This window comes from Callorhinus ursinus, unplaced genomic scaffold (assembly GCF_003265705.2).
Source record: "Callorhinus ursinus isolate GAN/ISIS: 27379988/994484 unplaced genomic scaffold, GSC_fseal_2.0 scaffold6, whole genome shotgun sequence".
Classification (NCBI taxonomy): Eukaryota; Metazoa; Chordata; class Mammalia; order Carnivora; family Otariidae; genus Callorhinus; species Callorhinus ursinus.
The window spans coordinates 65984298-66010437 of NW_027397068.1; the positions used below are offsets into that span (position 1 = coordinate 65984298).

General features: G+C 43.3%; 1 protein-coding gene across 6 annotated transcripts in view; it reads left to right on the top strand.

The window, feature by feature from the left end:
* Nucleotides 1-16104, top strand: part of ESR1 (estrogen receptor 1) — a 393382-nt gene extending 377278 nt beyond the window's left edge. For all 6 annotated transcript variants that reach the window (XM_073894109.1, XM_073894110.1, XM_025866343.2 and 3 more), the window contains 2 exons: nucleotides 7321-7504; nucleotides 11572-16104. In XM_073894109.1, coding sequence (XP_073750210.1) covers nucleotides 7321-7504; nucleotides 11572-11806 — 419 coding nt within the window. In that variant the 3' untranslated portion in view covers nucleotides 11807-16104. The remainder of the gene's footprint in view (nucleotides 1-7320; nucleotides 7505-11571) is intronic.
* Nucleotides 16105-26140: the final 10036 nt, after the last annotated feature.

Consider the following 26140-nt stretch of genomic DNA (forward strand, 5'->3'; position numbering starts at 1 on the left):
TTTGTGGGTGATAACTGTAAGATAGTAGTCTAGTTTCATTCTTTGGCCTATGGCTGTCCAGTTTTCTCAACACCATTTACTGAAGAGACTGTTCTTTCCCCATGGTATATTTTTTGGCTACTTTTAAAATAATTGAATATGTATGCATGTGTTTATTTCTAGGCTCTCTATTCTGTTCCATTGATCTATGTGTCTGTTTTTATGCCAGTACCATACTGTTTTGATTACTCTAGTTTTGTAGTATAGTTTGAAATGAGGAAGCATGATGTCTCCAACTTCTGTTCTTCTTTCTTAAGATTGCTTTGGCTATTTGGGGTCTTTTGTAGGTTCATGAAAAATTTAGAATTATTTGTTCCAGTTCTGTGAAAGATGCCATTGGGATTTTGGTAGAGATTACACTGAATATGTAGATTGCCTTGGATAGAATGGTCATTTTGACAATATTAATTCTTACCATCCATGAGCATGGATATCATTCTATTTATTTGTGTCTTCTTCCATTTCTTTTGTTGGTGTCTTAAAGTTTTCGGACTACTGGTCTTTCACCTCCTTGGTTAAATTTATTCCTAAGAATTTTATTCTTTTTGATGCAATTTTAAATGGGAGTGTTTTCTTAATTTCTCTTTCTGATAGTTTTTTATAGAACATAACAGATTTCTGAATTTTTATTTTGTATTCTGCACCTTTACTGAATTCGTTTATTAGTTCTAACAATTTTTTGGTGGAGATTTTAGTATTTTATGTATATGGTATCAAGTCATCTGCAAATAGTGACAGTTTTACTTCTTCTTTTCCAACTTAGATGCCTTTTATTTCTGTTTCTTGCCTAATTACCATGGCTAGAACTTCCAATACCACATTGAAAAAAAGTAGCAAGATGGGCTTTCTTGTTTCTGAGCCTAGAAGAAAAGCTTTCTCAGCTTTTCACTATTGAGTATGATGTTACCTGTGGTTTTGGCATATGGCCTTTATTATGTTGAGGTACTTTCCCTCTATACACACTTTGTTGAATGTTTTTATCATAAATGGATTTTGAATTTTGTCAAATGCTTTTTCTGCATCTATTGAGATGATCATATGATTTTTATTCTTCATTTGATTGTTAATGTGGTGTATCACATTGATTGATTTGCAGATGTTAAATCATCCTTATATCCCTGAAATAAATCGACTTAATCACGGTGGATAGTCCTTTTAATGTATTATTGAATTTGGTTTGCTAGTATTTTGTTGAGGATTTTGCATCTCTGTTCATCAGGGATATTGGCCTGCAATTTTTTTTCTTTTTTTTTTGTGATATCTTTGGTTTTGGTATCAGGGTGATGCTGGCCTCTTAAAATGAGTTTGGAAGCATTCCCTCCTCTTCAATTTTTTGGAGGATTTTGAGAATGATATGTATTAAATCTTTGGATGTTTGCTAGAATTCACCAGTGAAAACATCTCTTCCTGGGCTTTTGTTTGTTGGGAGTTTTTTGATTACCAATTCAATCTCCTTACTAGTAATTGGTCTATTCAGATTTTCTATTTGTTCATGATTTAATTTTGGAAGATTGTGTGTTTCTAGGAATTTATCTATTTTTTTCTAGATTGTCCAATTTTTTGGCACATAATTATTTGTAGCAGTCTTTTATGATTTTTTTGTATTTCTGTGGCATCAGTTTTAACTTGTCTTTCATTTTTTATTGTATTTATTTGTGCCCCCCCCTCTTTTTTTTTTTTGGTGAATTTAGCTAGAGGTTTGTCAATTTTGTTTATCTTTTGAAAGAAGTAGCTCTTAGTTTCATTAGTCTTTTTTATTGTTTGTTTCAGTTTTTATTTCATTTATTTCTACTCTCATCTTAATTATTTTTTCCTCTTACTAACACTGGGCTTCATTTGTTCTTACTTCTAGTTTCTTTCAGTGTGAAGTTAGATTGCTTATCTGAGATTTTTCTTATTTCTTGAGGTAGGCCTGTATTGCTATGAACTTCCTTTTTAGAACTGCTTTTGCTGCATCCCAGAGATTTTGAACTGTTGTATTTCTATTTTCATTCATCTCAAGGTATTTTATTTCTTCATTGACCCATTGGTTCTTTAGTAGCATTTTGTTTAATCTCCATTGTGATTTTTCCAGTTTTCTTATTCTACTTCATCTCTAGTCTTGTGCCACTGTGGTCAGAAAAGCTGCTTGGAATGATTTCAGTCTTCTTCGGTTTAATGAGACTTGTTCTGTGGCCTAAAAAGTGATCTGTCTTGGAGAATGTTCATGTGCGCTTGAGAAGAATGTGTATTCTACTGCTTTTGGATGGAATGCTCTGTATATATCCATTACATCCATCTGGTCTAATGTGTCATTTAAGGCTGGTCTTCCTTACTGATTTTCTGCCTGGATGCTATATCCATTGATGTAAATGGGTTGTTAAAGTACCCTGCTATTATTGTATTGCTCCCTTAGGTCTGTTAAAATCTGCTTTATATATTTTGGCCCTCCTATTTTGGGTGCATAAATATTTACAAATGTTATATTCTCTTGTTGCATTAACCCTTTCATTGTTATGTAATACCCTCCTTTGTCTTTAGTTAAAGTTTTTATTTTTAAGTCTATATTTTCTGATATAAGCACAGCTCTACCCACTTTCTTTTCATTTCTAGTTGCATGGAAAGTCTTTTTTCATCCCTTCTCTTTCAGTCTCTGTATGTTCTTATACTGGAAATATACTCTCCTATGAAACATATCCTATCTTAAAATCTCATAACTTTCAAGGCAGATATTCAGTATATAGAACTTAAAAAGGTCTTAGAGACCATATCCTTTGCATAAGCAATGGAGAAGAGATGATGAACTGGAAAAAGAAACAATAATACATATAAGAGGTGATCAAGAAGTCTGTGGGAAACCTCTGGAGACAATGTCAGTCCAAGACAGAAGACAAGAACCCCAAAATAATTTTATATGTACTTTTCACAAAATGGATTTATTATGCCACAAAATTACTTAAAAACACATAGGGGCAATAACACAATATTTTGTTGATGTCTACTGTTTTATAATAGTTGATTCTAATTTTGCTTAGAAGAAGAGTCTTAAATCTGTTCTCTATATTGCAACCAGTTATGTTTCTTTTGTAGTACCCATACACCTGCACTGAAATCATTTCAACTAACCGTATAGTTGGAAAGCTTATGTGATACCTTCAGTTGGCTGCATCAAGTGAATAAATTATTTAAAAATATGGAGAAAAGGTATTCCATTTAAGCTTCCCTTTCTACATGGCCAACCTGCATACTGGACTTTTTGTGTACAGTCTTGTAAAAACTTTTCACGACAAAATTTTTATTTGTAGTAGGATTAATTCATTAGTACATTCAAGGAAAAGAAAAATCCTTCATCATTTGGGACTGTCCCACACCTTGTAGGACATCCAACAGGTCTCTCCCATTAAGTGGCTGTAGCAACCGCAAACTGTCCCAAAACCCCACAGTGAACAGTACGATCCCCAAGAAGAACTGCAGTCGTAGGTGAAGCACAAAACAAATGGGGTGCTCATCAAACTGTCAGTTGCAAAGGCATTTCTGAGCAGACGCGCACTTTGCTTACTTTAGGGTTAAAGGCCTAAAGGCCGACCTGTGGATTAGTTGCTGGGTGAACAGGAGAGAAAGGGAAGTCCCTTTTGATGGAAGTGGAGTGGCAGCTTGCTGGCCCAGACTACTTACCACTGTGGACTTGAGGAGCTTTCTTTGCTACCTTTACCCTTTAATTTTATTTTTTTTTTAATTTGGTCCAACTGCCATAGAATGAAGGATTCTCCCAGGGTTTACTGTCACATTCTTCCTTTTGGAAAAGAAAACATGTGTCCTTGTTTGAAGAATTTGTCTTGAAGCATCTGCTAAGCCATAGGCCTCAGCACTTCTCATTCCCTTCCGAACAGTCAGATGCACCTGCGAGTGCAGGGCAGTGCCTGGTTGTGCTAGCGCTCCCCTCTGGGCACAGCCACATGCATACATGCCCTCAGTGTCCAGTCCTGCTTTCCTCCAGCTTCTGGAAGACTCCATCGTCTGGACAAGTGACAGCGGTAGGGGGGGATTCCTATGGGGTGGAGAGAGAAAAGGAAGAAGGAAGAGCGAGAGGATTCAAGCAGAACGAGAGGAGAGAGAGAGAGCGGAATCAAGAGTCGGTGAGAGCAAGAGAGCGAGAAAGACTGAATTGAGATCTCTTCTCTATGGGGGGGTCCCTGTGGCTTCTTTTCTACCATTCTTTTCTACCCTCAGATTTCTCCATAGACTCTTCCTGCATCTCCTGGTGTTGGCCAAGATTCGGAATATGTAGAAGCTCAGATTTGCTAATAACACTTTAAGACTGGATAATGACATCCAGATTGTTTTTTTCCATCTTGGGGATTTGGAGCATCTCTGAGAGTTGCAAAGCCAGCCTTGTTGCAAGAATATTTCTGAAGGCCCTCACTGTCTGATCACTGGCTCTAGGCTGCTGGGCACAGTGGTGCAGCCGTCCAGAGCGGCAGAGACCACCTGGGATATGGAAATTACCAGCAGCCCAGTTTTGTATTTGCTGGAGCACCTGAAGCATTCTGTGAATTTGGATTTCTGTTGTTTCTCACAAACGTCTCCTTAGAGGCGACAGGCAGCCAACATGGACCGCATTTTGCCAGAAAAACCCAAAAGGATGATGGCTGCTGTTGTCAATAATTGGCATTTCAGCAGGACAGTATTTTTATTTCAGAGTATATTTACATAGCTAGGAATCAACTGTTGACAAGGATGAAATGATAAGCTGTACTGGTGCCAAAACAGGACTAGAAAAACAGGCTTGTTCTGAGAATGGCCTGCAGCCCAAGAATCAGTGTTAAGAAAATTCTTTCTCCACAGGAAATATCTGCACTTAAAACATTAACACTTAAAATAAGGCTTGGAATCCCTATTAAGTAACGTAGCGCACGCACACAGTAGGTCCTAAATGAAACCTGCCAAAGGAAGGAATCCATGCGTGCACTCACGTGGAGGAAGAGCAAGGTGGCTTGGTGTCACCTTGAAACTGCTTGCTCCTTGTGTCTTTGGTTCCCTTGAACCAGAACGGGATTATTGGTGACTGAGGCCAGCATCCCCCGTGGTGACAAAAAAGGAAATTGGTAGAAAAGGCATCATCCAAGTTGGATCAACTCAGCTCTGTGGCCTGGGAGGCTCCCAGGACATCCAGCCAGATGCAGCGCCTCTGGAGATGTGAGGCTCCGATGTGTGTGACGACAGAGAGGGAAGTGAGAGGTAGGGCCAGAGGAGCTCGGAGGTGACTCTGACCTCCAACCCGTGGGTGCACCACTTTCCCACTATCCATCACCTGCAGGCTAACCCCAGGGCCACTGGACAGTTGCCCATTTTTCTAATGGACACATTCTTTCTCTATCAACAGTTCACATGGAACATAGGTAAAGGAATCCAGCAATTTCTTTCTTATTTCACTGCCTGTCTGTTGCTTACTCGTTCTGTGGTCTATTTGCTTTGGATCCGAGGGTCCCTGGGTCCCAAAAGCTGCATTAGTCTATTCAACCGCATGTAAGCCAAGATCCTGACCATCCTGGTGTTGTTGTTATTGTTGTATTTGTTTTAAAGCTTAGCCATTTTCCATTCTGGGCAATTACAACTCTGTTTACTATGAATTCCACGGTGGAGGTATTTTCCCCATCCCCAACCTACGGGCTGCGCTGTGAGCAGTGACTTGTCACCACATTACCGGTATAGAGTCAGGGGTTCATAGAGTTGGGGGGCCTTAATTTGAAGGTACCAGTGAGGAACAGGAGGGGAGGGGATGAGAAGAAATCTCTTTATGAGGGCAGGTGGTCTCAATAGAGGTTGAGACCGAAAGAAGTGTTGCTAAATACATAATGCATTGTCTGGAGAAAAATACAGCATCATCTGCACCTTGTCACATGGTAGGATTAAGCGGGTTGGAGCTTATTTCTGGAGTATTCACTTGAGAGGAAATCCATCCTTATGGTCCCAAGACAAGACTGATCCATCCTGTCCTCCTCTTGCTCTGAATACTTTCCACCTCTTTCTCACTCACCTTCCTCTGGTCCTTGGGCTGAGTTCACAACTCAAATAGTCACATTCTTTCAGTTACAAGCGGGGGCAGAAACCCCACTCACACTATCTTAAGCGAAAAGGGAATTGGGGGATTCATGTGTTAGAAAGGATGCTATGGAAGTTCCAGGTCAAAGGAAAACAATGTAAGAGTAGGGCCTCGTGACTGGAGCCAAGATGTCCCCCTGCCCCTTCACCCCACTGCCATGTAACTTTCACCTCTGCTTCCTGTTGCTCAGCTCAGTTCGGCAGATGGAAGTTCCCCCCGCTCAGGGAAGGGGCCGCTACTTGAAAGCTGAGTATTCTCACCCTCCAAGCTCAGCAACCTAGAGGGAAGAATTTCTGTCTCACAACTTCCATATACAATCCCAGAAAAAGCTCTGATTGTCTAATTCAGGGCTAATACTGTCCCAAAGAATAGTGACCTGATTGTCTAATTTCTGTCCTGTGGCCCAGGAAGTAGGGTCTATCACCAGAACAAAGGCAAGAGCCGGGGGCGGGGGGCGGCGGGGGGGGGGCGAAGAGACCCCAAACCAAACAGCCTGGCAGTGAAAAACAGCAGTTCCCAGGGTCCTCTACACCTCCCCACCCTCATCATAAACCTTTGAGCTGAGGACGAAAAAGGCCCTAAGCCTGACCTGAAACGTAAGAGCAAATTAGATCCTACCTGGAAAAATGACCTGTCAATCACTGCACAAATCATTCTTGCTCTCTGTGCATCTAACCAGAGCGGCACATGTCTCCTGAGAGTCTCCATAATAATGACCAGATGTGGTGTGGAGTCAGCACGTGGGGCTTCATTCCCAGCTCTGCTTTGTCCTGGGGAGTTCTCTTAGCAGGTTAATGCATTTTTCTGCCCTTCGGTTTCTTCCCGAGAAAAGGAATAATAATGCGTCTCTCATAGGGTTGTTGTGGGCGTTAACTGGAGAGTTTGTGTTGGTGTCAGACCTGACAGAGAGTGGGTGGCTAGTGTCTGCCCCAAGGCAAGCAGTGCCTTTCCCGGGAATCTTGACGTCAAATCCTGGAAATTGGCTCACGTACAAGAGGCCGGATAGGTTTCTCGGTGCTCTCGGACATGTATGTTGATTAGGAATTTTGTAGAGTTGCTTAGATCAAATGGGTCCCAAACTTCCCCATTGCTGTGGGTGGGGGGGCGCCGGCCGGGTGTCCTGTCGCACGCACACTGCCCGTCTCCTAGACCTCCTTGTCTTTGAGTTTCTCTGTCTCACTCTTTCTCTGCACATTCAGGAGTATACACATTTCTGTCCAGCACCCTGAAGTCTCTGGAAGAGAAGGACCACATCCACCGTGTCCTGGACAAGATCACAGACACCCTGATCCATCTGATGGCCAAGGCGGGCCTCACACTGCAGCAGCAGCACCGGCGTCTGGCCCAGCTCCTCCTCATCCTCTCCCACATCAGGCACATGAGGTGAGGCATCCTCAGGTTCCCCACAGGAGCCCTGTCACGAACACCAGCCCTCACGTGTGTACCGCTGGGCTGGAAAGTGCTGATACCTGAATGCAGATAGCCCACTTGGCACAGTTCCTGGCACGTGAGAGGCATAAGTGCTGTGGGAGGGCAGGGGAGGTGAGACCGAAATCTGTCTAGGGCACGGGGCAGGCCTTCGAGAGCTTTCCTAGAGGACGTGACATTTGCACTCAGTTGGAAGCCCACACAAGGTCTCATGGGGGGAGGGGCGCGCAGGGTGCGGGTTGAGGGAGGACGGCAGTGTTTGGTCGTTCACTCTGTCCTACCAGGCAAGGACAGTCTATGAGCACGCCTAGTCTCTGAAGGCCCTGGGTGCATCCCTTATGGTTCCTGCATCACATTCCTCCTAGTACACTTAGAAATTCTGAGAGAACTTCAGTCCCTATGCCTCACGCCTCACGGAGAGTCAACACTGATTCCTCCCATTCCTCTCAGATCCCTCCTTTCCACCCCTCGTTGCTGCTACCCGCATCCAAGCCATCATTCCTTCTGGATTTCTGCAGGGGCCACCTCACGCCCCTCCCTGCCTTCAGTCTTGACCCTTCCTAACCCAATCTCCACACCAGAGCCAGAGCGGCCAGCTCATACCACATCTCCTCACGTCATGCCTTTATTTAAAACCCTGAAATAGTTTCCTATTGCTTGAGTCCCTTTATTTTGCTTATATAACTCCTGTGCTCTAGCCCTTACTTAACTTTCTAGGGCTTCCCGAGAGTCTGAGCTCTGGCCATAAACGACTGTTCTCCTGGTCATGATTGGCTGGCAGCTCTGTCCATCCCCACTGGGTTCACTCCCACATCTGTGGGACAGCTGATGGAGGCTGGGCACAGCTGGGAGACTGCAGGTTGGCCAGGTGACTCTGCTTCCATGTGTCTTTTAGTCTCCTTGTACCCACAGGTTAGTTGGGCCATATTCTTCTCATAGAGATGGCAGAGGTACAAGAAAGCAGGCCTGTAAGGGCAAGTGCATTGTCATGTTTTAGCTGAGTCACATCGACTAATGTTCCACTGGCCAACAAATCACATAATGAGGCTTAAAGTCAGGATCAGGGGCACGTGGCATGGGGAATGGATTTTTGTGAAGAGTAAGCTAATCCATCATGGCTTAGATATTCTTTTCAGAAAGGGTCTCCTGACCCTTGACCTGGTTGGGAATTGCACCCTGTTCTTCCCGATTGCTGCAGCCCATTTTATTTTTCTCTCTGCCCCAATTAGACCGTAAACTCTGTGAGGCAGTTACCACAACCCACTTTGGATACTCTGGGTACCCAACACCACCTAGCACAGGGCTTGGCATATAGGAACCACTCAATAAATATTTTGTATAGGAGTTAAGGAAGGATATTAGCAAAGGAAATGGAGCCTTTCTGTGCCAAAAGGAGAAAGTGTTCTCATTTCCATTTCAAATAGTCATGTAAAGTGGCTGGCCAGAGGCTTAGTGGATACATTTCCATGAACAGAACTCAGCCTGTGGGGGAGAGATAAAGAAAGTAGAGGGGGAAAAAAAAAAAGAGAGAGAGAGAGAGAGAGAGAAAGAAAAAATTCTTTACTCCAGAAAGGCCATAAAAATGAGGTGAAGTGCGGATACTAGGGATCAGGTACCCATGTGTGATGAAGTCTATGTGACCTTGGGCTTACACCCAGACCGTAGGAATGAAAATGAAATTTCTTTTCTTAGTGGCTGTGAGGGAAGGGCCAAGGTGTCTGGAGGGTTGGCTCGATTTTTAAGGGGCTTTCAAACCTTGAGATTATGCATCAAGTGGCAAGAAGCTTGTCCCATCAGAGTCCCAAGAATCACCCTCTCTGGAGAGAATCTTGAAAATGGGTAGCTTCTTGAGAAGATAAACGTATCTTTTTTTGTCTTCCCCCACGGTCCCGTATATGGTGGCTTATATATCGTGTAGGCTCACAACATTACTGCTGAGTGAATGCATATGTCAGTGAATGGCTGAATGAGAATTACTTGAGTGTTCTCCCTACCCTGCGAATTCAAAATGCCCATCTGATGACTTCCACTTGGCAAAGCTTGAGAGAGAGTGATTGTAGTCTCTCTTCTCAGGGATTCCGTACGCATCTGGTATCACAAACAGAGGACTCACCTTGGCCAGGTAGAGTGGGGGACTGCCTTGAGTACACATTTCCAATCCTTTCCCATCTGTTTATTTTTATGAATATTACAAAGAGGGAAGCAGGGAGTGTGTCAGAATAACAATCCTCTAACCAGATTTCCTGGCTAAGAGGGTAACCTTCCCCTTGAAGAAATGTATTAGCTTTTACTCTGGGCTAGGAATTTCAAAGATGTTGTAGAAAGCATATTGCAGACGAAGGTTTTTGTTTGTTGGTAGGAATTGCTGAATTTTCAAATCTGTCAACTGCTTTTCAGCAGTAGCAAGCCTAATTAGTTAATACCCCGACATATCTGCACTAAATTTACAGGCCTCTGGTAGTTTTATTGGCAACGTATGGTGGAGGGCAGCCACGGTGAGAGAGCTCTCCAGAGTTTGTTGGAATTGTGTGAAAAGCTGGAGAGAAGCTGCTATTCTATTGAAAGCTGTGAGCATTTTTGTCCCTCTCTCTGGGGCACGCACACACACACACACACACACACACACACACACACACACTAATGTTTTGGTGCCTTATTACAGCCAGTCTAAATCACAGAACTCTGTTTTATTAAGCTTGGCCCCAGCCATATGTTGTTACTCAGAGAACTTGACACCAGATTTCATGTGACTATAAATGTGATTCATTAAGTTGCACGAGCAAGACAGTGTGAGATCCAGCCGACATTTAACATTAACAGCATTTTAAATGAAAAACAAACAAACAAAAACCCCCACTTAGATATGTAATTAGGTTGTGGTGGTGTAAGACCTGAATAGTCTGATGCTGTGTTTTCATGGCATGTCTCCAACTTGTGCCGACTCTTCCCCTACCAAAAATTGCAAATATTTTCCAGCACACTCTCTTGGTCCCATCTCCTCAGGATACATAATTCTTTCTAAAAAAAAAAATCTCAAGATCGCTAAGAGTTGTTCTATATTTTTCCCCTTCGTGGTGTGGTGGGGAAAGAGCAGAGCTGTGGCTGGGGGAAGACAGGGGAGGATGGAAGTTAAAAGAAGAAATGCCATTTGCCTACATTTCCGTGTCCATTTGCCCCGTGTTGTCTGAGCATCTAGCACATATTTGGCACTGCTGTAGGCTGCTGCGTGCAGGTTGGGCACATCGCTGCCCCCCAGGGAGCTTGCCCCGTGTGTGCTGGTGTGTGCGAATGTGGCAAGAATAAGCCTGCGTGTGTCCAGAGAGGGATTTCAGGTTGTCCTAGCGCTGGGAGGAAAACGGAGCAAATGCAAGAAGACAGCGAAAGCTGTAGTGCCTTGAGGTCACTGACTGTGGCAGCAAAAGGCCTTTCAGAGGAGGTGGCACTTGAAGGTTTGGGGAAAGAGCCCCCAGGCAGAGGGGGCAGCAAGTGCAAACAACCTGTGTCTGGAAGTAAAGCGCTCAGTTTCTTCAAGCTCTCTCTGAAAAAGCTCAGTTTTGTTTTCCTTTCTAGCACAAAAACCAGCGTGGCGAAAGAGCATGAGCTAGGGGAGAAAGGCAGGGGGAGCTCTGAGAGGTCGGCAGAAGCCATATCACTTAGACCTTGTAGAGCCTGGAAAGAAATTTAGATTTTATTCTGATTAAATGGCAAACACCTGGGAAGTTTGAAGCAAGTCAACTTCTTGACCTGTTTTCCGCATTTTAAAAAACTCCCTCCTACACGGCTGTCTCGTCTCTGTTCTCTTTTTAGATGCAATGCTAATAGAGGGGAAGAGAACCTCATCTCTTGAGTCAGGGGAAGGAAGTCACCTGGATAGCAAACCCTGAAATGGCTCTTTAAACAGGGAGAAAGGTTGGCTGGCAGGTGTCTTTGGAGTTTCCCTTACTTCCCCTTCCTAGGCGTCGCAGCAGCCCCGGAGTTTGGGATGCTCTAAAGTGGTCCTCTCTGTGTCTTCCCACCCGTAGTAACAAAGGCATGGAGCATCTGTACAGCATGAAGTGCAAGAACGTGGTGCCTCTCTACGACCTGCTGCTGGAGATGTTGGATGCCCACCGCCTGCATGCCCCAGCCAGCCGTGGGGGTGCGCCTGTGGAGGAGATGAGCCAGAGCCAGCTGGCCACCACGGGCTCAACTTCATCACATTCCTTGCAAGCATATTACATCACCGAGGAGGCAGGGAGTTTCCCCACCACGGTCTGAGAGCTCCCAGGCTACCCCAAGGTCCTGAGAATCCCTGCGGCATTTTACCCACGTCATGCATCACGATAGCAGAGTTCCGCTCCTGCGCACACTCCAGCATGCATCCACCACCGTGGCTTTCTAATATGAGTGGCCATTTGTTTGCTTGCTCAGTTCTTAGTGGCACGCCTTCTTTTGGGAACAGCCGAGGGATTCCAGGGCTAAATTCTTTGACTCTCTCTCTCTCTCTCTCTCTCTCTCTCTCTCTCCCCCTTTGCTACATTACTAAGCATGAGGATTCTGTAGCTTTTCATGACTGAACTCAGTCTATGAGCTGGGACTCAGGTGACTGTGCATTTAAGCTACTTGTTGAGACCCAGACCTGGAGAGTGGACATTTCATCTCTGTGAAGTGCTTTTTAATGGATCTAAGAAAAAGCCCCAGGAAAGACTTGAAAGTGGCTCCTTTAATTGCTGACTGGGAGAAAGCTAGGTCAAGGGTTCATTATGGCATCATCTTGTATTCCTATAGTAACATATCATTTTATTAAAGTAATACCTTAAAGCTTTTGCTCTGTTGCATGGCTGGAGCTGAATATTCAGTGATTGTCCATTCATTTGCCCTATAGGAATACAAGATGCCCACAGAGAAGGAAGGTCTCCTAATTGTCAAAACGTTGTCAACTTAATACACTGCACCTTCAGATTCGCTGAATGTTCTTCCACTGGTTTTTGAGAACACTGTACAGGCCATGGGTTCCAGTTAATTCTTGCTTCCCATGGACCTATGGAAAACAGCAAGTTGATCCCAGTTAAGTCACCTCCACATAGACCAGTTTCCTTTTAAGGGATAAATTATTGGGGTTTTGTTTTTTGTTTTCAACTCATGAAAGAAAGCCTTCTCCCCCCAGGACTTGCTGAGTATCAGCTTCAGGACCTAGTGTTGTGTGGGCTCACACTCGCCAGCAGAGGGCGCTCTGCTAGGATCTTCCTGGTGTGTAACTTACACAGAGGGTGAATTCATCACGCGTAGTAGTGCCCAGCATATGACCAAGGGCAGTTTAAATCAATAGGCACCCTGGTGACACTTTTAGCCCTGGGGCACTTGGGTCAATAGTAAATGTGCATGATTATTGTAAATACTAGAGAACAGGAGGAAAGTAGGATAGAAACCGGATAAAACTGAGAGGCTCTCGGTGATCCTGCCACCGGCGGTAGCTCTGTCCAGGAGTGCCCCTGGCAGGCCCTGTGTGCACTGTGGGGCTGCCCTGGGACCCGTGGGCGCCCCTTCTCTTCTCGCCACCCTGACTGGAAGGAGCAGCAGTAGATAACTGTGTTCCTACAGTTGGCCCAGCACACTGTTGGGTGGGGCTGGAGGGCGAGGATTAGAGGCTCACTACTCAGGCTGCCGGGGACCTCGTCAGACTCTGTGTGCTCTTGGTTGTTTAGAGCTCATCCAAAAACCAGGGTTTGGCCTTGGGGAAAAAAAGTACCCCAAAGCTCATTTCATTAAACTTCATAAGCCAAGAGAGCGAGACTAGAATTGGGCCATAGGAATCCTTTGACCTATAGGCTAAACAAGAAGGGCTCAGTCCAGCCACAGGGCAGCCTTTCTTAGGCCTTTGCTTCTCCAGAGCAACTAGGGTTTATCTCTTCTTCTCAGCCAAAAAGTAAGTTTGGTTTCCTCCGGTGACCTCATTCTCTATAATTCAAACCCCGTTGAGAGGTGATGTGTTAGCCAACAACCCAGCCAATCTTCTAGGGCTTCTCTTGGGATGCCTGTTTCAAAAAGTGGATTTCATTCATTTTTGATTACTTAGTAAGCAAGCACCAAAGGACTGGGAACCTGGGAGGGCCAAAAAATAAAAAAAAAAGAAGTTTTTTTCATATATGTGCATCTGAATTTAGGGGCAATTTTGTGTATCTGCAGTAAGGATATGTTTAGAACATAATTCTTTTATTGTTTTGTTTAAGAAGCACCTTATATAGCATAATATATATTTTTTTTGAAATTACAATGCTTGTTTATCAGACAATTGAATGTAGTAATTCCGTTCTGGATTTCATTTGACTGGGTTAAACGTGCAAAACCAACGAAAAATATTTAGTTTTTTTGTATAGCTACCTTGTCATGTATGCAGTCATTGATGCATAGGGCCTGGTGATTATTCATTTAAATGAAGATCACATTTCATATCAACTTTTATATCCACAGTAGACAAAATAGCACTAATCCAGACGCCTATTGTTGGATATCGAATGATAGACAATCTTATGTAGCAGAGATTATGCCTGCAAAGGAAAATTATTCAGGGCAGCTAATTTTGCTTTACCAAAATATCAGTAGTAATATTTTTGGACAGTACCTAATGGGTCAGTGGGTTCTTTTTAATGTTTATACTTAGATTTTCTTTTAAAAAAATAAAAACAGACAAAAAAATTCTAGTACTATAGATGATGTAATACCAGCTAAATCCAAACAATAATAAAGTGGAGGGTTTTACATTGTTCATCTAATGTGTTTGTATTCATGTTAAAGATACTACTACCTTTGAAATGGGCAGAGAACACCAGATGGTTGGAATGTTAGCCCAGGAAAATTCAAATAATTTTAGAAATCTCTTTTTATTCTTATTTGAAGTGCCACTAATGGACAGCTGACACTTTGCAGCTGATACTGCTGTTGGGGGTAGGGAACATGTTGTATCTCCCCCTTCCCCCCCCCTCCCCGAGGCAATTTAAGTTTTAAAAGATATAATCAACCTAGGGGTTAGGGTAGGGTGGGGAAGTAGGTTCAGGAATTTCAAGAGTGGGAAATACAGTAATAAGAGCCTTGCAAGTATTTTGAGGCAGATGGATACTGGCACCTGGGGTATGTACCAGGCTTCTGTATTCCTCTCGTGCCCTGTGAACTGCGAATGACAACCATTTCTAAAATGGCAGCCAGAGTTCTACGGAAGAGCAAGCATCGTCCACGGTCCAATCTAAGGAAGAGCTAGCTAGTGGTCTGTGTTTCTTTTGGCCGTTGCCTGGCTCCTGGCTTGCCGTAATGATTCTGGAGTGCTGTCATGCAACCATCAGAGAGGCTAGTTCATACAAAGAGAAGACCCTACAGAGGTTGCAAAATCCAGCCCCAAAGGAAGTGGAATCACTGGTTAGAGTTTCCTCTGAACCTTGCAAGGCCATCTAACCATGCCATTTCCCATGCCTTTTGGGGGCTGAACAAGTAAGGGACTTCCTGATAATTTACTCTCGATCACATTAAGGTGTTCTCGCATTAAAATTTTAGACACCGAAATGGCCATTGAGTTAGGCTGTTGGTTTAGAGAACCCCTACATGAAACCAATTCCAAATCCTTTCCTCTTCGTACTTTCCTACTCTGAGATGGACTGTGGATGCCGGGAATGATCACTAGGGCCGTAGTCATAGCTAATATTCACAGGCAAATCTGCTTTGAGAAACTAGTTATTTGGAAGGCAGATAGAGTAGTATAGTAGTTTCTGAGGCTATCCTGCTTCCCTTCAGTGCAAGTCTGGGGAGGATGATCCAGATTACACTGCACACTTCCTAGGTGAACTCCCTGAAAACTTACTCTCAACTGGAGCAAATGAATTAAACTGTGGTCCCAAATATTCATCTTCTCACTAGTGTGATTCCTCTGTTTCTAACTGCATCTCCTTTTCATTTGGGTTAAAGTGAGTGTGACCTCTTTCTATGGCATTTATAATTGTTTTCTCAGTAACTGCTGCCTTGATTATGGCACTTCAATTGCACTTTCAGAGGTTCAAGAAAAATTTCTATTCTTTTTTTTTTTTTTTGCATCCAAATGTGCCTGAACTTTTTAAATATGTAAATGCTGCCATGTTCCAAACCCATCTTCAGTGTGTTTGTACAGAGCTGTGTACCCTGGAAACAACATACAGCCCCATGAGCAGGTGCCTGAGATGTGGACCCCTTTGCATTCACAGAGAGGTCATTGGTCATAGAGACTTGAATTAATAAGTGACATTATGCCAGTTTATGTTCTCTCACAGCTTATATACAATGCTTTTTGTGCACAGCATATTCTTCAATGTAGAGCTCTTGTTTTATGGGAAAAGGCTTATATGCCAAATTGTGTCTAATGGTTTAATATGCCTTTTCGCTGATGCATACTATTATTGATGTGATTCTGTTTTGTTGCAGCTTTGCATTGTTTAATGAAACACACTTGTAAACCTCTTTTGCACCTTTAAAAAGTAAGGAGTCCAGTGGGATGCTCAAGCACCTGTAAACAATTTTCTCAATCTATTTGATGTTCAAATAAAAAATTAAATGAATGACAACTGGCTTGGTTTCTGTAAAACCCCTTCTTGCTAATGGCTCACCACTGACTGCCTCAAATCAAGGCGACGGAATGCAGTGAATCCTGAAGATCACTCTGATGCCAGGCTCCCTCCTCCCAGGCTCAGGAGGAAGTGTGTAGACTTTGGAGGTAGGCGAACCTGGCCTCACTTCCTGGCTCCACCACAGACAAGATTTATGATCGTTGGCAATGAATTTTTCAGAGCCTCCACTTCCTCATCAACAAAATGGTGACAAGTAACACCTAATACACAGGGTGGTTATGAGGATTATATGAGGTGCTCTTTAAAATAGTTTTCTAATGGCTAACCCTCCCCCATTCTCTGTGAGGGAGAAGAAGGAAGCTCGAGAGTTATTAGTTATGAATGAAGGAGTGATAATTGGAATGAACAATCTGAAACTTGCATGATTTGCTCAAAAACCAATCCCCATCATGACAAAGCAGGAATGACCAGTACATTGCCTCCCCATCCCCCTCCATCCCACCCCATCCCACCCTAGGTTTCCATTGTAGGACTCTGCTTCCTTTTCAGAGCTACCTGCAGGCTCCCTTTCCTCCATTTTCTCTGTAATTTAATGGATGAGTTGGGGGAAAATAAGGTGAGTACTTGAGAGGCAACATAATATGGCAACACAGGCTCTACAGCTAGATTACTCAGTTTGAAGCCTCACTCTACCATTTCTCGTGTGACGTCGGCAAGGTAATTTTACCGTGCCTCAGTTTCTTCACCTGTGAAGAGAGAAAATAACAGCGCACCCACCTTGAAGTGTTGCTGTGAAGACCATAGGGGTTAACACGGGACGCGTTTAAGGACAGTGGCTGACACTGCTTAGTTCTCCCCGAGTCCGCTCCCACTGTGTGTCTGCATTCACGTCTTCGTTAGCGTGAGGTTAGGTTTTTCACACTGAGACATTTTGATTCCAAGGAGCTCTTCTCTTTTCTTGTTCTATCATCCCTGGGCAAGTTCTTCAATCCCAATTTTCCTTGTTTCCTCATGCCTAAAGTGGAAATGAGAACATCCACCCTACAGGGCTATTATGAGGATTATAAGAGAAAACTATCTAAAATGCTGGTCTAGGACCTGAAGGTAGGAAGCTGTCAGGACAGATTAGCTACCGTTATTACACTCATCACTACCCTCTGTGAGCATTTACATTTGATGGAATCATTGATGGGTTTGGATTTACATTTGCCATTTTTTATTGTTTTTACATGTCTCCTGTCTGTTTCCTGTGTTCCTCCTTACCAGCCCCTCATCTTTTTTTATTTAAATAAATATCTTTAGGGTACCATTTTAATTTTTCTCTTAATTTTTTTTTTACCATTTTCTTGGTGATTGCTCTTACAGTGTGCATCTTAACCTATCATGGTCTTTCTCAGATTAATACTCACTTAAATCTGATAAAATAAATATCTGTGCTCCGAGAGCTCCAGTCTTTCCCCTCTCCTTTATGTTATTATTGTCATATATATTCTATCTAGATGCATAAACCCAACAATAAAATGTTATACTTATTGGCTTATACATTTTGTATCTTTTGGTTTTTAAAATAATTTGTTAATTATTTCATTTTTTAAAGATTTTATTTATTTATTTAGAAAGAGAGAGCACAAGCAGGGGGAGGGGCAGAGGGAGAGGGAGAGGGAGAAGCAGACTCCCCACTGAGCAGAGCCCCATACAGGACTCGATCCCAGGACCCTAAGATCATGACATGAGCCAAAGGCAGACGCTTAACCGACTGAGCCACCCAAGTGCTCCTAACTTTGTATCTTTTAAAGAAGACAAGAAGTGAGAAAACAATATACTTACGGGACATCTTTTTTCTATCAACCTACATATTTACCATTTTCAGTGTTCTTCATTTCTTCCTGTGGATCTGAGTTCCTGTCTGGTGTCATTTTCCTTCAGCTTGCAGTGTTTCTTGTAGGGCAAGTCTACTAGGAATGACTTCTCTTTGCTGATCTGGTTATGTGTTTATTTCACTTTCATTTCTGAAGGGCGATTGTTCTGAATCTAGAATTCTCGGTCGACAGTTTTGTTTGGTTTTGAGCACTTTGAAGGTATCATCCCAGCCCTGGCTTCTACTGCATCAATCCTTTTGATTCTCACCTGTATCGGATGAGTCATCTTCTCCTTGCTGCTTTCAAGATTTTTTTTTGGTTGAGCAGCATGGCTATGATGTGTGTAGATGTAAATCCCTACTTGGGATTCACTCAGCTTCCTGGATGCGTACTCTGATGGTTTTCATCAGGTTTGTGCAGTTTTCAACCATTATTTCCTCAAATAATTCTTCACCCCTCTCCTCTGTGACTCTCATTATATACGTGTCTCCACAGTCTGTTTGTCCCTTACTATCCTTCTCGGAATACCAAGGAATGGAGTTGTCTTCATGTGCCATGTGTTATTTCCAGGGCTCACCAGCTTTGGGGAGAATGTTTAGCAATCCATGGAACTTTTAAATTTGTCCAGTGTAGCTTGTCAAAGCTGAAATGCTGACTGAAGGTAGATTCTACTCAACGAACTGGCTCCACATCACGTTCTCCAACATGAAATATTCTTAAGCCTTTAGGGACATTTAAATTCAGAACTGCCATATTTAGATTTGCTTCTCCCAAAATACAGATTATATGTCTCAGGGAAGCAAATTTTCACAACTTTTATTATTTACACTACGGACTACGTGCATTAAAAAACTAGTTTTATGTTCAACATTCATGGTTGCTTAAAATTGCAATAATTACAGCTACCACCAAGAAAGTAGTGCTAAGTCCAGGCGAGAGATGTTCATTCCAGATAGAGATATACTTTCTAACGGAACTGCCTGCAGACAATCTGGGACACCTGGTTGGAAGTACAGGTGAGGTGAATTCCCTGCAACAGGAGTTTCCTCTGTGTGGATGAGATAACCTCTAAGCCAAAATGTTGAAGTTCTCTCAGCATAAGGAATTATCTTTGATTTTCCTTTCCACCCCAAGTTACAACACATCCACATTCATACACAGAAAAGTACCATTTACTGGGTGTTTCACAATGCCAGGTACTAGCTTTATATAAATTTTTCTAGGTTATTTTTACAGCTATGATATGAGGGTAGATCTATTACTGTCTTTACTTGACCAGTGAGGAAACTAAGGATCAACACAGTTAAGTAAGGTTCCCAGGATCAGAAATCTCATTAATGGCAGGCATCAGATCAGTTCTCTTGAGTGTAAACATGATTCCCACTTCATAAACTGGGGTTTGAGCTTCTTGGGAGTTAAAGCCACATAGTACATATGAAAAAATTTTGAAGATTCATTTATTTATTAGAAAGAGAGCATGCACAGGTGGGCGTGTGAGTGGGCTCAAGGGCAGAGGGAGAGGGAGAGAAGGTCCCAGGCAGAATCCCCACTGAGTGCGGAGCCCAGCGCCCCATCTCATGACCCTGCGGTCATGACCTGAACCAAATTCAAGAGTCGGAGGTTCAACCCACTGAACCACCCAGGCACCCCAATACATAAGAAATTTTAATCAAGACCAGACAATGTGCTAATTTTGTATTTAAACAAGTTTGACATTTTATGAGCGGAGAAATTCATATGAACTTTTAAGGCAAAATGTGACTCTTTAAAGAAATATGGCATTTTGGACAGGAAGCTTCATGCTATGTCCCTCAAGTTCTGAAGAAAAATGTGTCCTCCTCTCTTTCTGGTGGGTGGCCCTTGGACAGAAAAGCTTGAGAAGCACTTCTTTTGCTATCGTCCCTGACACTTAGTGCCAGAGCTTTTTGGTTTCTGAGGTTGTACCAGGCACCCTTCCTGCCCCTGGTTTGTGCCAGGAGTGGTGGGTGAGCTGAGGAGTGATTTTCCTCTGTACCCTGGCACCAGGAGGAGCTCTATTTCTAGCTGATGACCTGAGGCCTTGAGGCATGAGGCAGTGGCACCCCACCAGCAGTGGGGCCTTCAGAGGTGACATCAGGCAAGGCTCACTCCCTTTCTTTGCCACAAGACCAGCACCTATCTCATGGCCCAGGAGTAAGACCAAGGCCCTCGGCCAAGGCACCCGCTATCTGGGTAGAACGGACAAAATAGTGGCTTTCATCCCAACTGGATGAAAGTCAAGGAAAAAAAAAAAAACTGAATCAAGGAAGCATTTGGGCAACATTTTCAAAAGTGATTTTGAAACCGGGTGGGAAAACCTCATACCAGCTAGGAACAGAGGAAAGGAGTCCAAAGTGGCCAGTTCTGGACCCTTTGCCAAGAGCCAGTTACTCAGAAGGCCACAAGATAGCACTCTGGGTGACTTTCCAAACTCAGTACACTGCTAGGCCTTTCTACGGCGCTCGACCTGTCATCAGATGTCTTTTCATCAAGAAATCAATGTGAGAAAAGCCAATGAGAGGTTTGTGAGCTGATACACATGTTTTATGGGCTGATTGAATTCTTGAGTTCACCCCAGGCTCAACAGAGTTTCAGCTGTAAAGATTCTTGAGTATGTCCACATTTACAACCAGAAAGCACACGTGGGAATACTGAGGACCCCCAAACACAGGCTGGAGGGCGCAGGAAGGAATAAGAAGAGGACGAAGTTACAGGGAGGGATCCTGTCACGACCGGTGGCAGCTGCCTTGTGTGTCATCCTAGTGCCTCAAGGACACGAAGTGCAGTCGGCTTCCTGGGGTTCAACCACACCAGGGAAGCATGTCCTTCAAAATGAAGGGAAGGGCTGAAGGTGCCCAACTGGAACTGCCATCTGCTTCACTAAGAATGGATTACAAACCAGAGCAAGTGACCCATTCACTTATTTTGGGGATGTATTATCAAATGTTTAAAAACGCCCCTTAACAGTCCTTACACTTGGGGAAGCCTGGGTGGCTCAGTCGGTTCAGCGTCCAACTCCTGATCTCAGCTCAGGTCTTGATCTCAGGGCCATGAGTTCAAGCTCCATGTTGGGCTCTGTGCTAGGCATGGAGCCTACTTAAAAGAAACAAACACACCAAACAATCCTTACAATTGAATCCATTCTTGGATGCAAAAAATAAAATGTGTATAAGGAATATGAAAAACAAAACAAAACAAAACAAACCAGGAGGTTTGGATAGAGAAGCTTGTTTTCATTACTTGGCAATGTTGGTACCAAGCCCTTCTAGCCAAGGATTACAAGACCCTGGGTCCAGGAAGTAGAAAGACCTAGACCCCAAAAGAACACAACCCAAGGCGGCTCCAGGTTTCATACTATGGAAAAAAACCTGCTACACTTTGGATTATGTTAAGAAAAAAAAAAGTAATGGGAAGTCAACATCAGAGAGCTTAGAGCAATATGGAGATTTTTCATTTATTCTCTATGGCTACATAGAGGCAGAAAGATAAAATAGGTTCCCTCCCAAATCTCCTGAGTTCCATTTCCAGTAAAATACCTTGACAAGTGGGTCCTTCTGTTCTCCAGCCCCCTACCCCTCTGCTATTGGAGACTTGAGCTCTCTGACGCTGGCAGGGCTGCTAGGCCTCGGGGTACCACCAGGAGAAGAAACTGCTTGATGAAGCCCCAGGCAAGGGGTGCCAGGACTTCACAGAATCAAAAGAATCCAAAAATCCTGAACAAACAGGGTTTATCATCTGCCAAACTACATCACCATCCGGGTCTTCGACTTCCCACTGCTGCAGAGCTCCGGGAAGCCACGGGCTCCCTGTCCTCGCCAGTGGGGAGTACCCAGCCCTGAGAAAGGAGCTCCACGCAGGGGCCAGAACCCTCACCCTGGCGACGCCAGCACTCACAACAGAGGGAACGACGAGGACCACAGACCTGGCAGGGCTTCCAGCTAGGACACAAACAACATGATTCCTGACAAGCCCAAAGGGTTTGCAGAACTTTCTGTGCCAACTACCCAGGAGGGAAGATGACATTTCCATTCCAGAGATGAACATCACAGCCCTGGCCCTCCCCCCCCCCAAACAAAATCCAACAAAAACCGTGGAAAGAAGAAAGAATTTTCCATGGAAGCCATTGAGGGAGGAACCCCAAAAAGCAGCCAGATTGAGGTATGGGAGGGCTGCCCCAGTGGGGATGTCATTCTGAGATGTCCTATCAGGATAAGGGAGTCTGACGGGCCCTAGGGTCACACTGAGTGCAGCCCTGCAACCAGTGGTGTTACTCTTGGGCAACTCTGTCTCCTGGGTGGGCAAACTTTTCTCCTCCCAGAAAAATTTAAAAATTACTGTGCGCCCTGGAAAGCTCTTCCCCATAGCTATTTCTGAAATCAGTTTGATATAAGAGGAAACAATAATCAAATGGCCAGCATATCTGTCCCTTCGTACTTGCCATGCACCACACAGCACACACACTGATGTCTTCAATCCTCCTGCAGTGGGTACTAGTATTATTCCTCAGGAGGATAATGAACAGAGAGGTTAGGTAACTTGCTGAGATTACACAGCTAGGAGGTGTTCCAGCTACCAGGTTAAGCACGCGGGTACTGTGGCTCTTGAGTCTCTGCTGCAGGTGGAGCCTCCTTCATAAGACTTGGACACAAAGGACTTTATGAACGTCCAGGACCTTCGTGCCCCTATCAGTTTTCCATTCCGATCAGCAGACTCCAAGAGGGTGGTGGAAGAGAGGAGGGGCTGCGCCCCACCCAAAGCCCGGCTTAAGTAGGCAGAATGTTAAGGGAGGTCGTTGATTAGGAGCATATTTCAAGGAAAAAGTCTAGCAGGTGAATCTGCGGCGCCTGTACCAAGGAGGAAAGGCAGATTTAGAAAATGCCTGGGCCTTCCGTGGGGCGGCTGGTGTCCCCGCCCCCACCATTTCCGGTCGCCCCCACTACTTCCGGTGACCAAGCTGTCCCTGGTGGACCCATCTCACCTGCAAGCAGTAACTTCCAGAGGAGAGGGTAGTTTAGAAAGCTGAGGTGTTTCTTGAACAAATGAATCTCATTGGGAGGACATCTCTCCCAGGAAAGCTCTTCTCTGGGATTCACTGAGTACCCTGGTCAGGGAGTCTCCTCTTCTGAAACTGGGGGCTTGTCCACCTTTGCCCTTCCGCCCTGGAACTGGAGCCAACAATAAGTTCAGGATGACCATCCAGAGCCGAGTCAGCCATTAAGATGGTAATTTTAATAAATGACTCTCAATCATTTATTTCAAGCACACTCAAATAGTTTTTTTAATTAAAAAGCAAATCAAATGCCTCTCATGCAAGAACAGAAGTACCTTTCCTTTTTGCTTGATTTTAAAATTAGTATTACAGCAATTAGGATCTCAAAAACAAATCATGCTCTTTGTCACAATTTAAATAATGTGTTTAAAATTGTTTCTCCCCCTGATGATTCTGTTCACAATGTGAAGCCTTGAATTTCATATATATCTTTCTAAAATTTTCTTGCCCTATGCAGTTAATATGGGTTTTCTTCCTACAAAAATGGGAGCATATTATAGAAACTATTCCATACCTTTTTAAAAAAATAATTAACATCTTCCTCAATAAATAAATACAGATTAATCTCATTTTTTAAAAAAAATCGTTGCATTATAGTAAATAGTATGTGCGCACTCTTAATTTATTCAACAAGCCCCATGCTGGCTTTTTGGCTGCTAAAAGCTAGTGATAAAAGGAAGTATCCCTGTCTTGTTCCCTACTGGCACTGGGACAATTGTCTGTTTGGAAGTTGACAAAGTAGCTTCTTACTTCATGTCAACTACAAAAATGACTCCAGATAGATTATAAACCTCCTAGAAGAAAATACAAGCAACCATTTTCATAATCTTGGAGAGGAAAAGACCTTCTTACTGTAGGCTCTCTAGAATCTATAAAGGAAAAAGAACCTGTCATATCTGATGACATAAAAATTAAAACCTTCTGTGTAATTAAGGAACTGTATAAAGCCAAGACAAATGATATACAGGGTTATTAATTTTTCTAATATACAAAGCATTCTTTGGAAATTGTAAAAAAGTGAAAGAAAAACAATAGAAAAATAGAGACTACAGAAGACAGATAAATAAAACACAGAAGTAACACAAATGGAATCATCATATAAACGGGTCATAGAAATGCAAATTTTTAAAAACAATGAGCTACTGTTGCCCTCAGTTGGGCAATATTTTAGAAAAGTGATAACATTTGGTCCAGCCCTTCCAAACTTGTCTTACGTGCGGAAATCACCAGAGAGATACAGACAAATACTGATCCTCAAAGATCATGATTTAATTGGTTTAAGGGGAGCCGTGGGATTCTACATTTTTGTAAGCTCCCTGAGAGATTCTAATGTGCAGAATTTAGACATTAATAACTTGGGAATAATTCCCATAATTTGGAAATCGTTGCTCTAGATTGGGGGGAGTGGGGTCTGAGGAAATAGTCCTTTTTCCCACTGTGGGGGTGGGGTGGGGAATGTAAATCACTACACCTTTTCAGAAAATAATCTGGCAAACTTATTAAAATTTACAATGTACATACCTTTATGATTCAGTAATTCCACCTAGAACAATGCTCTTAGGGAAATAAAAGCAGCACTACACAAAGATATGCACGCGAATACATGCAAGTCTGTTTACTGCAGCATTGTTCGACAGCAAAAATCTGGAAGGAAACAACTGTTGAAGGAAGATACGGAGCTATCCAGTGGAATGAACACGTATGACCTGAGGTCTGCAGAATATTGTTAAGTTAAAAATGCATGTCACAGAATAATAAAAATAGAGCTAATCTTTAAAAGCAGTACGTGTATGCTGTTTGAATAAAGAAATCAAAAAGCATAGAAAGGTAACAGCATCGAATTGAGAGATGAATGAGAAGGAGATCAGAAACTGTTCATTCGGGTGCCTGGGTGGCTCAGTCGTTAAGCGTCTGCCTTCGGCTCAGGTCATGGTCCCAGGGTCCTGGAATCGAGCCCCGCATCGGGCTCCCTGCTCCGCGGGAAGCCTGCTTCTCCCTCTCCCACTCCCCCTGCTTGTGTTCCCTCTCTCGCTGTGTCTCTCTCTGTCAAATAAATAAAATCTTAAAAAAAGAGAGAAACTGGGGGCACCTGGGTGGCTCAGTCGTTAAGCGTCTGCCTTCGGCTCCAGTCATGATCCTGGGGTCCTGGGATCGAGTCCCGCATCGGGCTCCCTGCTCGGTGGGAAGCCTGCTTCTCCCTCTCCCTCTGCCTGCCACTCCTCCTGCTTGTCCTCTCTCTCTCTGTCAAATAAATAAATAAAATCTTTAAAAAAAAAAAAGAGAGAAACTGTTCATTTTTCTAAAGAAACCAAGAAATCTTTTGTAATTCAAATGGTTGATTTTAACAATTAGCCTTTAAAATAGACACATATAAAAAACAGAAAGAAATGGGGTTTGTCCTAAGATGTATTAAAACTTGTAATAAAGGAACTGATACACTGTGCTAGTATATTAATGGTCATATTTATACTATTTATTTACTATATATCTATTTTATATCAGTATATAATATAGATATATACATTATCTTTATAATCAGTTATTCCATATACTGCTATAATTAAGACAGCAATGGAAAGACAGATCAATAGCACACGATAGAATCCAGAACAAAAATCCAGATTTATATGGATACCTATTTGATGAAGTGGACATTACAGGTCTGTGGGGGGAAGATGGGGAAATCACTGATAACATTTGCTACGTGGCGAGCTAGGGAGAGTGAACCAGTCCCAAGATGGAGAAATCTGGGGCAGTTGGTGGCCTAGAGCCCAAAGTGGTACTTTGCTAACGAGTTTCTAGGTAACACAGATGCAGTGGATCTGAACCACAGCTAGAGCACGCTGGCCTGGACAGACTGCACCCCTATAGTTCTCGGTCAACCTGTAAATTCCATAGAGAGGTGGGGGGGAGGGAGGAGAGCTGTGTTGGGTGGTTTGGGGTTGGGGTGACTGCTGGGAGCTCTCCACAGTGTTGGCAGTTCCTTGGCAGCTTCACTTTTTTTTAAATTTAATTTTATTATGTTATGTTAATCACCATACATTACATCATTTGTTTTTGATGTAGTTTTCCATGATTCATTGTTTGCGTATAATACCCA